A 17184-nucleotide genomic window follows, 5' to 3' on the forward strand; every position below is an offset into this window, starting at 1 on the left:
CGACTGACATTTCTAGGCTTGAATAATAATTGTGTCTGCGTGTTCGGGTGGGATGAGATGGTGGACTTGATGGAGGAGCGCTTATTGATTGTTCCAGGCTTCTAATCCTATGACTTGTTTTCTGTCGTGTGGACGGGGATGTATTTCAGTTAGTTTATTGTTGTCTGATAATTAAAATAAATAACCACCTAAGTTATCTTGACTATTTGTTAATATATCTCGTTACAGATTAGCATTTTATGTCGTAACACTGTAGACCATAGTGTGCACATGTCTCGTGTTCTCGTAGGTTATTTAAAATGACACATAGGTAATGACAGATATTATTTTTTGATAACCTCTTTCAATGTATTTTATTGGTTACTTGTGTTGTCTTTAGTTTTTTATGTGTTAAAGGCATGCTGATTATTATTATTCTAACAAATATCCCAAAATCAAAATTAAAAAACAATTTAAGTAATGTTATATATTATGTGTGCACTATAATATAATTCACATAATTTATTATATTATTATACCTATACAATTGTAACTTTAATAAAATAGATTCAGGCCCATGTTCAGAAGAGTTTCAAATCCATAATCCAGAGTGTAGAATACCATTATTCATCCCACTGCCACTATAATGTTTAACTGTGGCCCCCTTTTCTCATTTTGTTTGCATTGGGATTGCATGCCTTAGCACCCGCCCACCCCCCCTCATGTCACATTTCAGAGATCCCTTGCCTCCCTCCGGTGAGTGTGTTGGCATCTGCTGGCCAGCTCCAATCTCTCCCTATCAGCAGTACAAGGGAAAGGTGTGGATGTGGATGGAATGAGGACAGGAAACGGCTGTGCGCTACAGCTGTAGGAAACCATCGGCTAGACGGATAGCCTCGTAGGCCTGTTCACCCCTCGCAAAAAAGTCTCAAAGGATCCCACTCAAGCCCCAGGTGATCTCCCCTCTCTAGCTCTGTGGTCCCCTGCCACATCACTTACTATCCCTTGCCAACAAGCTCTACACTATTTGTATTTGGTTGATCGAAGCTGGCTGCATACAAGCTGTATATAACATCAATGTCTGAATTCATAATGAGCACTGTATGAATGAGATTTCAAAGATGACATGGAACAACATCATTGAATGCTGATGGCTTTATTTGCAGCTCATTGAAGGAAAAAAAGAAAAGGGGAGTGCAAACCGAAGCAAAGTGGAGAGGAAACATTGAGCGTCCCTGGTGGGACACAGTGCAGCCCAATGGGAAGGGACCCAGCCCGGCTGGTGAGGGCGTCTTTCATGGTCCTGATGTCCAGGTCAAAGGGCGAAGGTCATGCTCCAGACATGGTCAGTGGTCAGTGGGAAGCAAGGGTGGGGGGGAGGGGCAGTAAAGGTTTTAATGGTCAAAGAAGGTCAAATGGTTAAATCACGCTTGGTCATCGTCAGAGTCGTCGGCTGCCCCGCTGATGATGTAGGTCTGCTCATGGTGGTCTGTTTCCAGCACCTCGTCCTCATTCTTAACGGTCCTGTGTGAGGAACAACCAGTGTGATAATGTTAGTAAGCGCATTCTTCACCAGTTGTGTTTTGGAGATTTTATTTCTGGATTCATTCTGCAGAGCAGTGGCTAGCCGTTATAGTCACATACCTAATAAGTACAGTCCTTCTCTCGGTCAACTCCACAGCTTGCTCTGCGTAGGCATCGATGGCTTTTCTAGGATCTCCTGAACCGGCGCCATCCAGGCACTCTCCAGACATGTTCCTTAATCCACCCATGGTAGCCATTCCTCCACTGCCTCCCGTAACACCCCCAGATCTAGCATACCCATTGGCTACTCCTGAGAGATCAGCTACTCCAGAGCCAGTACCCCTGCCACCACCTACACTTCTCCCACTGCCCATCCCCTCAGGGCCTGAGGCCCCAACCCGACCCGCTCCCATTCCTCCTTGGCTCTCGGTGCCTGAACGAACACCCGCGGCACTGCTGTCCAGGCCTCCATCCATGCCCCTTGACCCGACTCCATGAATGCCTCCGCCCATTCCTCCAGCACCAGTCATGTTGGCTCCGCCCATTCCCCCAGCGCCAGTCATGTTGGCTCCGCCCATTCCTCCAGCGCCAGTCATGTTGGCTCCGCCCATTCCCCCAGCGCCAGTCATGTTGGCTCCGCCCATTCCCCCAGCGCCAGTCAGGTTGGCTCCGCCCATTCCTCCAGTGCCAGTCATCTCGGCTCCGCCCATTCCTCCTATCCCCCCACTTCCCATGCCTACACCCCCAATGCCTGAACCACTCATTCCAGCACCACCCATACCAGCATCAGTTATACCGGCACCACCCATACCAGCACCTCCCATACCAGGACCACCGATGCCAGCACCACCCATTCCTGCATTAATGCCTGTGCCACTGATTCCTGCACTGCCCATTGTTTCTCCACCCATTCCAGTGCTACCCATGCCAGCACCTGCCATGGCAGTGCTACCCATGCCAGCTCCAGCACCACCCATTCCTACACCACCCATACCGGCTCCAGGACCACCCATTCCTACACCACCCATACCGGCTCCAGGACCACCCATTCCTACACCACCCATACCGGCTCCAGGACCACCCATTCCTACACCATCCATACCGGCTCCAGGACCACCTATTCCTACACCACCCATACCGGCTCCAGCACCACCCAGGCTGACACCCCCCATACCGGCTCCAGCACCACCCATTCCTACACCGCCCATGCCTGATTCACCCATGCCAGTGCCACCCATTCCACCTATGCCTGATTCACCCATGCCAGTTCTACCCATGCCTGCTCCACCCATGCCTACACCCCTCATACCGGCTTCAGTCATGCCAGCACCACCCATGCCTCTGCCACTGATTCCTGCTCCTCCACCAGCACCACCCATTCCCACACCACCTGTGCCTGATACACCCATGCCAGTGCCACCCATGCCTACTCCACCCACGCCATTGCTACCCATGCTTTCTCCCCTCATGCCAGCACCACCCATGCCAGTCCCATTGATTCCTGCTCCACCCATGGTAGCCCCACCCATTGCTACGCCACCCATACCTGCTCCTCCCATACCTGCACCCCCCACACTTTTGCCAGTGGTTTCTGTGCTTCCCATGCCAGTGCTACCCATGTTTGCTCCACCTATGCCTGCCCCAGCCCCGATGGCGCTCATGCAGTTGCTGCTTATGAACGACACATTGAGCATCATACCAGCGAGCCGCACATCTTCTCCCTCAATTAGTTTTCTGTAAGAAAAAAGAACATACATACAATTGTCTGCTAAAGTCTGTATTCGTAAAAGTCAGTACATTACACTGTGCACCAATTCACCAGATACGTAGCCGCTGGCTGCTCCCTCACCTGTATGTTGTGATTTCAATCTCCAGAGCCATCTTCACATTGAGAAGGTCCTGGTACTCACGCAGGTGCAGAGCAATCTTCCCCTTGGTGGATTTTAGCTCATGCTGCAGGGCCTCAATCCGGGCCTGGTGGATTCAAACAGCCACAAAAGCAACGTAAAACAATTGTTCAATTGCTTTCACTTGATTATGTATTAAAGTGTATGTCTGTGTTTGTGATAAACTTGTGGGCATTCACTCATCAACTCCTTCTCTTTACCTGCAATTCTTCCAGTTCCTTCTTGTACCTATCTTGTGCGTCGTGGATCTGGGCTTCAAGACCATCGTTCTTTGTCTTCATGGAATCCAAGTCTCTCCCTTTGTTTAGGATCTTCACAAATTATACAGGATCATTATTTCATTTATGCTTACAATTTAAACTATATTTTGGGTATCTATTATTCTCCCCATAATAGTGATTATCTAGGGTTAGGTTGTGTAATCTCAGGACTTACATCTTTTTTGGCCCCAGCTATTCCCTCTCTGATTCCGCGAACCTTTTCCACGTGCTTTGTTGTCTTGCTGGTTATGTCTTCAAATTTGTTTTTATACCATGCATCCATGTCCTGTAAAAAGAAACATAATTTATACGAAACATAACATGATTATAGTTGTACACAAGATGTAAACACTTGAATGCACAACTTTCTATCTGATTGTGTGTTTCACTTTCATACCTGGAGGTTCTTGGCAGCGATGTCATCGTACTGCTTCTGGATTTGTTTTAAGGCTGAGGCCAGGTCAGGCAGGGCAAAGGCGCTCTCGGCTGAGGCATGGGCTGAGTAGATCTGCTTCAAGAGCTCCTCAATTTCCTGGGCAGGGGAGAAATACAATGGGAATTGTGAAGAAGTGAAGGTTTTTTGTCATACCTGAGGCCGTTAGCTAATGACCATGGACCAATGGAATGATCTAGTTTGTGTCTGGGCTGTCCTCCTACCTTCAGAGCCCTGAAGTCAATCCATATCTATGAGCAACCAGGAGCACTAAACACTAAACCTACTCCTCCATTTCCTGTGCGTGCATATTGCACTCTAGACAAAGCTGTGTGTGAAAAGATGACGTTTTAACCTGTTGGTGGACCCGTTTCAGGAACTCAATTTCTACTTCCAGCTGCTCCAGCTGTTTCTCCAAGGCGATCCTCGAGGATGTGGCTTTGTCTACATCCTAAGGAAAGCACAGTATTGTCATCAGGTCTCTATGGAGTATAATGGTTTATTAATAATTAGTAAGGTTGGAGATGTATGTCTGTGTCTGTTAGCTTACTGGGCGGAAGTTCTCAATGTCGAGCTCGGCTTTCCTCCTCAGCTCCAATGCCTCCTCATACTTGATCTTTAATGTTGCCAAGTGAGCAGATGTGGACTCCTTAGAGGCCAAGGCAATGTCCTGAAGATCAAGAGACAATCAGACAGTCAATACACCAGTGTGAGAAATGTAACTAACTATGACTGCACTGTGTTTAGCTTTTTTCATATGAGCTCATCCAATGTGTGTGTGTGTGTGTGTGTGTGTGTGTGTGTGTGTGTGTGTGTGTGTGTGTGTGTGTGTGTGTGTGTGTGTGTGTGTGTGTGTGTGTGAGATCAAGCCAACTAATCTATGGATAAAGCATAACTGCAGACAGCTGTACTCCATTGCACCACCAACAAACTGAGGCACTTCTCCATTTGCCTGCCAGAAATAGGCCTGTTACCAGGCAGGGACCCTTGAAAGCACCAAGTTGACTTCTTGTGCTGCTACTTGGATAATCTATTGAAGCTCTGCGAGGCGTAAACCTTGTTAGAAACAAATAAATTCCTCCAGTGCACTCTATTGGTTATTTGAAATGTGTAAATACCAAATGAAAGCGACGTTCTGACTTGACACATTTTCTCTCACCCGCTGAACCCTCATCTGTTCAGCGATCTTCTTCAGCTCCTTCAGCTGTTCCTCATAGAGGAGGCGCAGGCCCGTCGGCTTCTGGAACCGGTTCTGGTAGGCCTCAATCTCAGTCTCCAGCAACTGGTTCTTCTGCTCCAGCGATCGAACCTGCAAAAAACATGAGCCATTTTAAACCCAATCAAAACTTGGATATGGGCTAGTATTTAGTATTAGAAGTATTAGTATTTGGTAAGACAGTAGTCTTACAAAAGATTATTCATTCAGTCATTATGTGGATTGAGGTGTGTATAATAATTTTCAACAGTATATATATAACATTATAACATTATATATAACAACACATTATATACTACAATTGGGAGTCCTTTTATAAGTGAGACAAAATCCAGCTCCCTTGATAGGATGGACCGCATGTGGCTGTTTAAGAAACAAAGGGAGCAAACCTTGTCAATGTACACAGCCAGTCTGTCATTGAGAACGATCATTTCCCGGCGTTCGCCATTGCGAGTGCTGAGGAACTCCTGGTTCTCGGCAGACGCCACATCCAGATCGATGGCGGGCACTCCGTCTAACCCTATGCATGCCACAGTGCCCATGCTTGCACTGCAATAAGAAAGTCAACAAAATTCAGATTGACCCATGAGTCACAGCCATCAAATCCGTATCCAAAGAGATATTGCTCACTTGTGTGAAACTACATGGCTGGTTGCTAATGATATCAATTTCATTTTGTGTTATGTCCTGAAGTAGAATGTTGAACCTAGAGGTGTAGTATTGATTGCTCATGAAACAAGATCTGCTTGTGCTTGCTATTTTGACAGTATTACGTATTTACATTTACATTTACAGATTCTCTCATGTTTATGTGATCATATATTATGGTAACATAAATCAAAGATCAAACATAACCAATCTGTTCTTGGAATAACAATAACAATCCTCAAATAAAAAATACTACATTAAAAATTACATTCTCATTCCTAGATCCAGACACATAGATCCAGACACACTGGTCTTTGTGGACTGAGCCAGCTTACCTAGATCCAGACACACCGGTCTTTGTGGACTGAGCCAGCTTACCTAGATCCAGACATACCGGTTTTTGTGGACTGAGCCAGCTTACCTAGATCCAGATACACCGGTCTTCGTTGACTGAGCCAGCTTACCTAAATCCAGACACACCTGTCTTTGCAGACTGAGCCAGCTAACCTAGATCCAGACACGCCTGTCTTTGCAGACTGAGCCAGCTTACCTAGATCCAGATACACGGGTGGTCTTTCGTGCAGTAGAGGCGGTCCTTCTTCCCATCGACTCTGTGCGCGTGCTGCCGGCCCCAGGGCAACGGGACAAACCGACAGAAGCGGTGCGGCCATTTCTCCGGGTAGGGGACGGGCTGGACACCCGGACCTGGTAGGATGAGCTGGAGCTGTCCTCGAAGTGGCGTCGGTAGGACGAGATCCTTTCCGGACTGTGACTCATGGTGGTGGTGGTGGTGGTGGTGGTGGTGGTTATACCGTTTAGCCCCTTGTTCACAGTATGGAATGTGGGTGGATTTGTTCACCTTCAGATCTGGAACTTTAGTCTTCCTCTATAGAACCTAGGCGGACCTCAACCCAAGCTTTTATAGTGTCCAACAGGGCTGGGCCCAGCGGCTTTCACCCAGGGCAGCTCGGAACATGACCCGGTGCATGTGGAATCTCTAACCTCTACAGCAACTCAACCTGCTATTCAGATATCTAGCAGCTACCCGTGATGATCTTGTGTTAAGATTGATGAACGCAAACATTTTGGGATATAGCACAGGGTATAAGGTCTGCTTTTCTTTATTTGCGGTATTATGCCTGAACTCTGCTTCCCGTTTAATCTTTTAACAAGCAACCAAAACAGGGTATGGACGAATTTGTAGTTCTCCACCTCTTAAGTGTATCCACAATCCCCAGTTAGTTGCTATGACGTGATCTGATCTGATTGGAACCTTAATTGCCTCTTCAGCACTATAGTCAGAATGTGCAGAAGAGCCCACTGTCAGGGATAGACAAAGAACCCTGGCAAGATTTGACCAGAATTAGTACTCATTAGTCCTTTTTAAAATATGAAAAAAAAGCATGTACAAAAAACTAAACTGCCTCATTGTGGGAAAATTAATGAATGGATGTGGGGTAGGTGGGAGGGTGATTCTGGAGTTTCACAGTTGAAAGGAATAGGAGATAGCTTTTTGGACCGGTCTTTCCAGAGAGCTACTCTATTTGACACCTACATGGCCACTAAAGGGTCAGTTAATCCAGCTATCTAAACATAGGCTTATCTCTATCAGAATGTACTGCCTACACACAGAGACGGACACGCAGATACATGTTGTTGTTGTCGTTTTCTCCCTTTGACCTCACTTCTTGCATCAGGGTGCCACTCATGAGAAGCCTCAATGTTTCAGGGACGTGAACTGCATTTACCACTCGCCAGCTATTTCCAAATGACATCATTGTCTATTATTACTTTCCAATACACCATCCCACAAGTGCATATTTTCTCCATGATATTCTCCTTTTTAACAACATATTAATGAATGTATCGTAAATGTTTAAGAACAATCCTACCTACTCCTCAATCACTTATCTAAAATATGAGATAGATAATAACCAATTCTAAACACCTGATAGATGTAAAGACGAATAGACGTCACTAAAAACAACATAAACTATCAATCTAATGGCCTTAATACACCTAGCAGCATCTAGGTTATAAATGCTTGCCACTGGTTGATCAGGTACAGTTACAGAGTGCTGTAGTCTAGTAACTAACAAAGTAACGTGTGTGTATACACGTCAGTTGCTTCAATTAGAAAGAGACTTGTCATATTCCCATGGAGGATGACCTAATCACCTGGAATTGTTTATTGCAAGTCAGTGGTAAATTCATACTGAGATGCAGTGACTATAAGGAATGGCTATTGAATTTAATAAATCATGACAGTCCCAGCTTTTCTAACGTTTCTCAAACAACGAATCAACACATTTGTTTTCATGTTTATTTCAGTTGAAGTCACCTTAGTAAATACTGTTTATTCAAAATAAATGAGGCATTAAAACCAAACCATCCATCCAATTTATTTTGTTTTATTGAATCATATTGGCAACAAGGGATTTGCTAAGAATTAAATATAGTACTCATAATATGTTAACTTAAAATGCTGAATCAAAATTTCACATTTGATGATTCCAATTCTACAGCTATAGGCATTTGCATAGATTATCTGAAAATGGCAGTTGCTGGTTAAGAATGAATGCTTCAATATAGATATATCAAAACAGCAACAATAGCTGTAATAATCACCAACCTGTGTACTAGTAGATTTTTATAACAAACCATTACAGTTTGTAAAGTATTGCTTTTTGAGTGTTAAAACCTTTTAAAAGTGCAAATAAATATGAGACAAAGGAGCTAGCAGTCCGCATTGTCGAAAGTTTCATCAACTGATCATGATCCCTCTGGTCTGAAGATTCAGATAGTTAACAAAAAAGATAATAAATTATTAAATCAAATAAGTTATTGCAAGCAAATAATGAATTTGCCAAATATGCTTTCATTTTCAGTATTGAGGCACCAGCATATAGACTGATAAGAGTGATGTATTCAGTCATATTCAAGCAGGATTTTCACGGCATTTTAAGCAGAATTTAGAGTCACTGAGATGCGCAAAAAATCGCCATATGAACCCTGCAGTTCACACACTATCAATTAGGTTTAAGCTGCTCATTTTGTGCCCATTCTTGCCATCCACCAGGGTAATGCAGAACACTAAAAAGATGAAAGAAAGTACCAGTATCAGTTATTAACATTTACTTACAATAAGAGATTATCAGACATCACAAAGTTCAAAGACAGTGCTGAATTCTCATTTTGGGAGTTAACATTATTGTGTTATCTGATTGTATTCAGTGGCCAAAATTAGCTTTTACAAGTTATATACACACACCGGCCAAAGGGTCAACTCTATCTGCCAGTGGCTGTTGGAAGGGTTAATGTTTGGACCTTGATTCCAATAAAGCTGGGATTTGAGTCACGTAGTCAACTGCACTCACTCTTTGTATCCCAGCAGTGCAGCCGTGTTTAGCGCCTTCTTGCTCCTGATGCCAGCAAGGCAGGAGAAGACGATCTTATCAGCCGGCTGTGGCATATCCCCTCCATACTTCTCCTTGAAGTCTTCAGGGTTAAGTTGGAGGGCGGCATCTACTTGGGCCACTGTGGAGAACATGAAGCCCATATAAACAAACCAGACCTTAGTACTTCTAGACATCTAGTTCAGTCTTCACGTCTTATATTGACGTGAAGACTGAACTAGAACTACTAACATGCTACCATGTTAGTAGCATGGTAATCACCAACGTAACCCACATACTTAGAAATAACCTACCTAGAACAAAAAACAACTGACTGTAAAAATAGCAGCATCATAAATTGGTTTGACAAATATATACACTCACGAGGAACGTTAATGGACCCTGGGATGGTGCCATACTCCCTAAGCTCCCACGGCTCCCGGACATCTATGACCACAGCAGTCCGACCAGCAAGATCCTGTTTGAGTTGATCGTAGCTCACATCTGTGTTTGGCGTGGAGCTCAAATTGCGTACGGACCATTTAGTAGGCAGCACATCTGGGGTTAAACAGACCAGGCCGTTGTCAGTCAAACATTCCTTCCCAGATTAAAAAAACGACCACGGCAGTAAGAAGATTATAAACGGTCGGAGTCGTTCGCTTGGACATTTACCTGAAAAAGAGGAACGAGTGTTAGGAAGGCTTCCCAGTGGTCGTGTTGAGAAACAGGCAACATGAACGCCCTCGCCGTTCAACAACAACCTTGGTATTACACCCGCGTATCTCCAACAACCCCTGAGAGCCATGAAATCAATAAAAAAAATAAGATATATTTAGAAATATGTACTGCTTTCCCTCAAACTATAAAGCCTTTACGGTAACAACACTATAGAGCTGGTAAGTCCCGCCCCTTCCGCTAAACGCCAGTGGACCTCTAGGTTGAAAAATCGTTAATGCAAGTGAATGTGAGAAAATAATTATTTTCTGGTCCCGTTTCCGGCTAGCAGTTGTGGAAAAGACATAACGAGAAAGACTACATGTCGCCTATGTGACGTCACCCCATAACACGGCGACATGTAGTCTTTCTCGTTATGTCTTTTCCACAACTGCTAGCCGAAGAATCATACAATATACTGTCAAACTCTTAACATGAAAAATTATATTAAAAATTCACAGACAATACATGTTGACATTCATGGCACAATTCAAACGGGACCAGAAATTAATTATTTTTTCAGATTCACTTGCATTAACGATTTTTCAACCTAGAGGTCCACTGGGGTTTAGCGGAAGGGGCGGGACTTACCAGCTCTATTGCACCGGTCACACAAACTACCTAATGCGCATGCGTTGAACTACGGATAGGTGAAGGGCAAAAACCCAAATCCGTATTACACTTTACTTGTTAGTTTGAATACTACAGTATTACCAAGTAGTAACATAGGTGAGAACGATAATGCCCGTTTGGCGGGTAGCTGTTATTAGGCTAAACACGCGATGATTTTGCGATACTTTCGCTTTAAAGGCCAGGCGGGCCACCGTAGAGCGTCACATGTTGACAGTCGGACCACGTGACTGTGGATGGCCCCAGCTCGAGCCGTCCGGAACAGTGTCGTAAATTCCAGAACCAACCAAAGTGTGGTCAATAAAACTGCTTTTTGTGAGGATACCATCTGAATACACCATCTAAACACCAGCATTTTAATGTTTAACACTTGATGAACGCAGTGGGTTGTCCCTGACAAGCCTTGAGTTAGCGTGTTGCTACTAGCAAGAAAGTATTGGAAACTAAATACTTATCTTGTATTGGCCCATAAGAAACAGCAAGAGTAAAGGGGTGAGTTGACAATGAGTTATCAATGAGAAATGTGTTTGATTCAATATTTAACTTCGACAGTCGATGCCTGTCCGCTTTCCAGAAGTTAATGCGGATACATGAGGCCTTTGCTTGTGTCATGTGTCCTGCTCCCAATGTCCTACTAGCAGTAGCTTCAATAGATCACTTACCATCCTTGATCACTGCCCACTGTCAACCCCTCGGCTGCACATCAACCAACATTAGGATATGAAACTTGCATTTACCAAACCATTTTGGTATTTCACTATTTCTAGTTGTAGTATATTGTTGACGGTTATTGGCTGTAGTATGAGTTCTAGAATGACATAAGAATAGAATAAATCCTCGTACTCCCATCTCCAGATGCGGATGAAGGAGTCTTTAGTTGTAGAATTGCATCATGTATAAATCCTCATACTCCCAGCTCCAGATGCGGCTAAAGGACCCATTCTCCCTGAGAGCCGCCGACATGACCAAGCGGACTAATCGACCCAGGAAGCCTCGGGATGAGGAGTCATCGGATGAAGTCAGCGGTATGGTCAGCCAAGAAGTGTTGAATGTGATATTTATGTCACTTCGTGTGGTAACTTTAATGTACTACGAGCCTTAGGTGAATTACTGTCAATGTATTTTTTTTCCACGTTGATGGGTTCCATACAACATCCTTGTCAGGATTAAATGCAGCATAATGCAAAAAATAATAATATATACCCTTCATGATACTGTCATGTCTTTATTGTAACTTATATTAATCCTATTGCATTGAGGACTAATTTGCTTAAAACTTGGATGTAAAATGTACTTTGGTTAGTGCAGTTCTATTTGTACAGAAATTCTGCTAAAGAACATACCTGTTCAGTTTGTGTCTGTGGTTATTGTCAGCAGACAACAGCCACTCTGCAAGGTTGCCTTATTTGCCTTTCATCCCCTTGAAGCATTGCTTGCATATTTGAGTTCCCTTTTTCATCAGATTTGTGGCCAAATTACTACTATATGTCATTGCCGGAACCTTCTTCACTAAGACCTTTCGCTTGCCTTGTGACAAAAGTTCAATGAAGTGCAACGGAAATGTGAGTGTTGATGCAAATCTTTGTGAATGAACCTGATCCTTAGGTTTGACCTGCCAGCATGTGAGCAAGGCAGTAGACCTGAGCTCAGTGAAGAAGATGGTGAGCACCAGCCTGTGGTCAGTGTGCTCTGACTGCCTCAGGGAGAGAGCCTTGATCGATGGGGAGCCTGCATGTTCCCATGACATCCTGGTCTGCCTCAAGTGTGGATTTCAGGTAAAATAGGGCGCTCCTTTCTGAAAAATAAATACAATATAGTATTGCAACAATTATTATATTATACAACAACAGAATATGAATGCAATTTATTTTTTATTGAAATTCACAGCACACATTGTAGTATATCTGTTTTCCGTACTCCAAACTGTTCATTTCACCTTCAGGGCTGTAACCAGTCAGAGACCCAACACTCTACCAAGCATCACCAAGCTCTCCACTCAGAGTCCCACTGCATCACCATCAGTCTGAGCACCTGGAAGGCCTGGTAAGAAGAAGCCTTGCTTAAAACCTGATCTGAAAGATTTAAGGGATGAACCAACATGACCTTTCTTGACCAAGACAGATATTCATTTTTTCTTTTATTAAAGGCATGGTACATAATTTCTCAATTAATCTCTCAATCTAAACATTAACAAAATAAGCTGTTTAATGATGTTGGGAAGTAGCGTGAGCCATTGACTTGGCTGTCTTTGCCACCATTGTCACTGAAAACCATTGTTTTATTGGCGTTTATTTAAGTCACCTTTATTCAAGTTGTGCATTTCATTCTAATTTAATAGCTGCAAGTAACATAACATGAACTTGCTAACTTACCATTAGTCGACTACCCAAACAGCTGTAGATAATGTAATGTGGCGGAATCAGGTGCGGGTATCCCAGTATTATCAGTGGTAATAAATATCAGACTATGAGCGTGAGTGATATGATCACTGGGATCAATTTGGGCATAAATGGCAATTCCTTAATTCATATTATCACATTAATATGGTCTCCACATGATAAATGGCAGCAAGCTAGCCTTTATTTGAATCTTACTAGAACACAATTTTTCCTTCTTTCTCAGCCCGCTGGTGTATTTTATTTTTAAACTTTTTATTCAGTCTCTTGAGTGCAAAAGTAGATAATGCTGGTTTAATCTCAAATGTCCCCTTTGTGTTTGACTCATGGCTACTTCTCTGGCTTTGTTTGGGGCTTCGTCATTTAAACAGGTGTTTTGAATGCAACGAAGAGCTCTCCACGCACTGTAACAAGAAAGCTTTGGCTCAGACCCTGGACTTTCTACAAAAGCACTCTGTCAAGGCAACATCAGGTACTGTACATTGTTTTTTGGTGACACACACACACACACACACACACACACACACACACACACACACACACACACACACACACACACACACACACACACACACACACACAAATACACAATACATTTTGTACAAGCGCACAAACCATTTGTAGGAAAACCCATCCACAAGGAAAGTATTTAGTATTTTTAAATATTTGACCTTCAAATCGGATAACGCATCATTTACAATTGGATGGGTATCTATGTATTTATGAACAGAAAATGAATGTACAGACTGAAATTAACCATGTACACTGAAGAAAAAAAGGGGTCATAAGGCATAAGTTATAACCCCTGCTGTAGTTAAGATATCATATTGACTAGAGTGATTCAATTATACAAAAACAATTACATGTATGTGATGTTCACATACTCCCCCTGGTGGGGAAATCGAATACCCCCTTTCTTTCCTCTTGTGCCCCTAATGTTGTCTTCTAGGGACTTCTCAGGTGTGCATTGTGTGAGACTATTGCGTTATATGTTGATTGTTCTGTATGTCTCTACTAGTGTCCTGTAGTACAACAATGAAGGGCGAGTTTCTCTTCTTGGATCTTATGGTTCAACACTCAGAAGTCTTTCATATCATGTTTTGTTTGGCCCAAAATAACCAAATGCTTTTACAGTATCACAACAAAATACCTGAGAAAAACCCCTCAAAATATTTTGTAAGATTTGATGGCATGTATTTTGCATGTTTCATTTCCATATGCAGCTACATTGACAGTACCCTGCCGTAGGGCTGCTCGATTATGGAAAAAATCATAATCAAATGATTATTTTGGTCAATATTGAAATCTCGATTATTCAAACGATTATTTTTGAGTTTGAAAACATGATGCATTTATTCATAATTTCTCTCCAAAAAAAAACACTTTGTAAATGATAAACAAAGAAATAAAAAAAAAATGGTTTCAACTCGATTATATTAGTTTGGTGATCGTTTCACGCTAAAATCACAATCAAAATTAGATTAATTGCCCAGCCCTACCCTAGCGGTGTATATTCAGCCTTGCTGCTTTTTACCTTATTTTGGCCACCTGAACCCCCCTCTACCCCATCCCACCCAGTCATCGAGCAGATGCCCTTGGCTGCCCAAGGCCCTCCACCCCCAGGCCCTGCTCTCTATCCTGTTTTGTGTGTAGGCACCCTATGTCCTTCTGGTCTATGCTGGAATGTCAAGCCCCCTCAGGTCTGATCACTGTGCTCGGTCTGCATTATGCATGGATGTCTTGCTGTCTTTTCCCTGGATGGAAACGGTGTTCTGTCCCAGGCCTGACCAGGTCTTGGTCACCTATCAGTCGCACAGCCAGGCTGTAGAGTAGCCATGACCCCCCCCGCCCCCCCCCCTTTCTCTTCCTCTCCGCATGGCTGCACTCATTAGAGGAATTAGGCGCTTGAGTGCGGCGCTTCGCGGCTGGGTTCCCTGAAGAACGAGAGCAGCTGTGGCAGGGATCAGCCACACTGCTCTGTAGCTCTTCGTCTCTTTCTGGCCTTGCATCGCTGTCTGCGTTCCCCTTCCTCCCTCTGCCTTGTCCATCTCTCTCTGCTCTCTTGTGTGGCTCACCACCCCTGGGCCCGTGTGCTGCACTTGTGGGAGCTCCGGTTTCTCAACAAGTAGAAGGGGCCGGAGACTAACAGCTGGAGTAGGCTGACACACGTGCCACAAACACACACACACACACACACACATGCACATAGACATGCACACACACCCACACACACATGCACACCGAGGGACACATGCTCTCACACAGAGGCACAGGCATCCATGTATGTAGGTAGGTATGTGAAAAAATACATGATATTAATAATATTTGAAATAAACAATTGTATTTTATTTTATTTAAGACATCAGCTAAATATACAAATTTACCACAGGAATTTGAGTTGAATTATTTCATTGTAACGCCTATAGATTGGGGTTAAGTTGATGGGAGCTCAAATGGGAGAATTTATAACACATACTCACATTTACATGAACATAAAGAGGGGCTGTTATTCCACCCATGTTCCATGTGCTGTCATCTTTATTCTCCGTGACCTTGCCGCAACAGTGTAGTATGTATATCATTATTCTCCATAACTCAAGACGTAGGTTTTTTGTTTGTATTTTTCTGAACACTATTGTTTAGATTAGGGATCGACCGATATGGATTTTTTAGGGCTGATACAGATTTGTTTTCATCAGCCTTAGCCGATGACCGATCGGGCTACCGATTTTCTTGAGCCGATATTTGGAGCCGATACTGCTTTTGCCCCCTCAATTTACATCATAAAAATGACACTGATGATAACAAATGTTACAAGTCTCAATTAAAAAATGGAACATTTATTGAACTGTCTGTCTGTAAATCATGCCGAAAAAATAAATAAAAATAAAAATTTGTATTCGTAAAACTTGTATCGGCCGATACACATAAAAACGCAAATATCGGCCGATATGTCGGTCGCTCACTAGTTCAGTTATTCTGGAGGTTAGGCCAATAGAGAACCGGTTGCTCAATGGAGCCAGTCTGTTGGCCTGGCCAGTCACTATCCACGCCATACCCTGTTTACCACTTAAGTCACTCAAAAGTCACCTTTTCTGCAGTTTGATTATACCATACCGGCCACGGACGGCGAACTGGGTGAAGAAATGGCTGACCATTGTGCTAGCAAAATGGACCATCGATGTAGAGGCGCTTGTGAAATTGCATTTCATGCTGAAGGCCAGGTTTGAGTCCCAGGCTGTTGTTGTGCTCTCCTTTTTTGCCCAAGCACAAAGAAACCACAGCAGGGAATTTGTCAGAATCCATAATAGTTTGGCACAACAACAGCTTAGGGAAGAAAGAAAACCTATTTACTATGCTCTGTAACCATCAAGGCCTCAGCTCAAGTACCAGAGTCCCAGTAGAAAGTGAATTGTCCTCTGGGAGCCAGGCTCCAGCATGTAACACAGCTGGGGTGTTTTTGTAGCGCAAATGAAAGCATTGGGTCTGAATAGGCATCGGGGCTTGTCGATAGCGGTCTTCTGCCAATTTTCCTACCTGGTTACTGGTAAAAGCTCTCATCAATACCCTATTCCTTTCTTCTTTTTGGAGGGTCTAAATTATAATAAGGCTATATTTGCTTATTTAATACAACAGATGTTTTGAAGGTTATTTTGAGTATATCATCCGTCTGGCAATTCACATGAGACTTGAAGTCGTAATGGTTTTCTGCCAAAATTCATAAATAACTAATGAAATATTTTTAGTTGTGAAATTGTGAAGTTTCTACCTGTATTATAAAAAAGGAAATATGATCGTATTTTGCATGGATTTAATTTCAGATAAAGAGTGTCCTTGCCCCATCCTTTTCAGACATGTCTCTCCTTGAAGCTGTTCATTCATTTGGTCTGTATACATGGTCTGTATACATATACAAGCATCCTATTATCTTTATCTTTTTATCCATTATCTTTCAATTATTTTTATTTTATTTTAATTTTCTACAATTTTCCATACTGATTTAAAGTTCCTTTTGGCTATACGTGGTTATAACATAATAATAATTGGGGTTTGTATAGGGTCCTTCAATTGCTTTGATATTG

General features: G+C 43.2%; 2 protein-coding genes across 4 annotated transcripts in view; one reads left to right on the forward strand and one right to left on the reverse strand.

The window, feature by feature from the left end:
• Window positions 1–8362: 8362 nt before the first annotated feature.
• Window positions 8363–10280, reverse strand: tstd3 (thiosulfate sulfurtransferase like domain containing 3). Its single transcript, XM_084471563.1, has 4 exons — window positions 10035–10280; window positions 9747–9920; window positions 9345–9504; window positions 8363–9060 (listed from the first exon to the last, which is right to left on the reverse strand). The coding sequence occupies exons 1-4, from the start codon at window positions 10165–10167 to the stop codon at window positions 8997–8999; spliced, it is 531 nt and encodes a 176-aa protein (XP_084327689.1). The 5' UTR covers window positions 10168–10280; the 3' UTR covers window positions 8363–8996.
• Window positions 10281–10947: 667 nt separating this feature from the next.
• The window catches only part of usp45 (ubiquitin specific peptidase 45), a 30275-nt gene continuing 24038 nt past the window's right edge, over window positions 10948–17184 (forward strand). For 2 of the 3 annotated variants that reach the window (XM_084471193.1, XM_084471195.1), the window contains exons 1-5: window positions 10948–11198; window positions 11623–11731; window positions 12312–12481; window positions 12649–12749; window positions 13474–13574. In XM_084471193.1, the coding sequence (XP_084327319.1) occupies window positions 11629–11731; window positions 12312–12481; window positions 12649–12749; window positions 13474–13574 (475 nt within the window). In that variant the 5' untranslated portion in view covers window positions 10948–11198; window positions 11623–11628. The remainder of the gene's footprint in view (window positions 11199–11622; window positions 11732–12311; window positions 12482–12648; window positions 12750–13473; window positions 13575–17184) is intronic. The other variant, XM_084471194.1, reaches the window with a different exon arrangement.

Source organism: Micromesistius poutassou (assembly GCF_964030765.1).
Source record: "Micromesistius poutassou genome assembly, chromosome: 8".
NCBI classification, from domain to species: Eukaryota; Metazoa; Chordata; class Actinopteri; order Gadiformes; family Gadidae; genus Micromesistius; species Micromesistius poutassou.

Excerpts from the sequence above, each read along its gene's own strand:
- tstd3 (XM_084471563.1), bottom strand. The coding sequence starts at position 10,167 with ATGGCTCTCAGGGGTTGTTGGAGATACGCGGGTGTAATACCAAGGTTG. Across the intron at positions 9,921-10,034 it reads CACTCGTTCCTCTTTTTCAG|ATGTGCTGCCTACTAAATGG; the intron begins GTAAATGTCCAA and ends GTTTAACCCCAG. Across the intron at positions 9,061-9,344 it reads GCACTGCTGGGATACAAAGA|TGTTCTGCATTACCCTGGTG; the intron begins GTGAGTGCAGTT and ends TCATCTTTTTAG.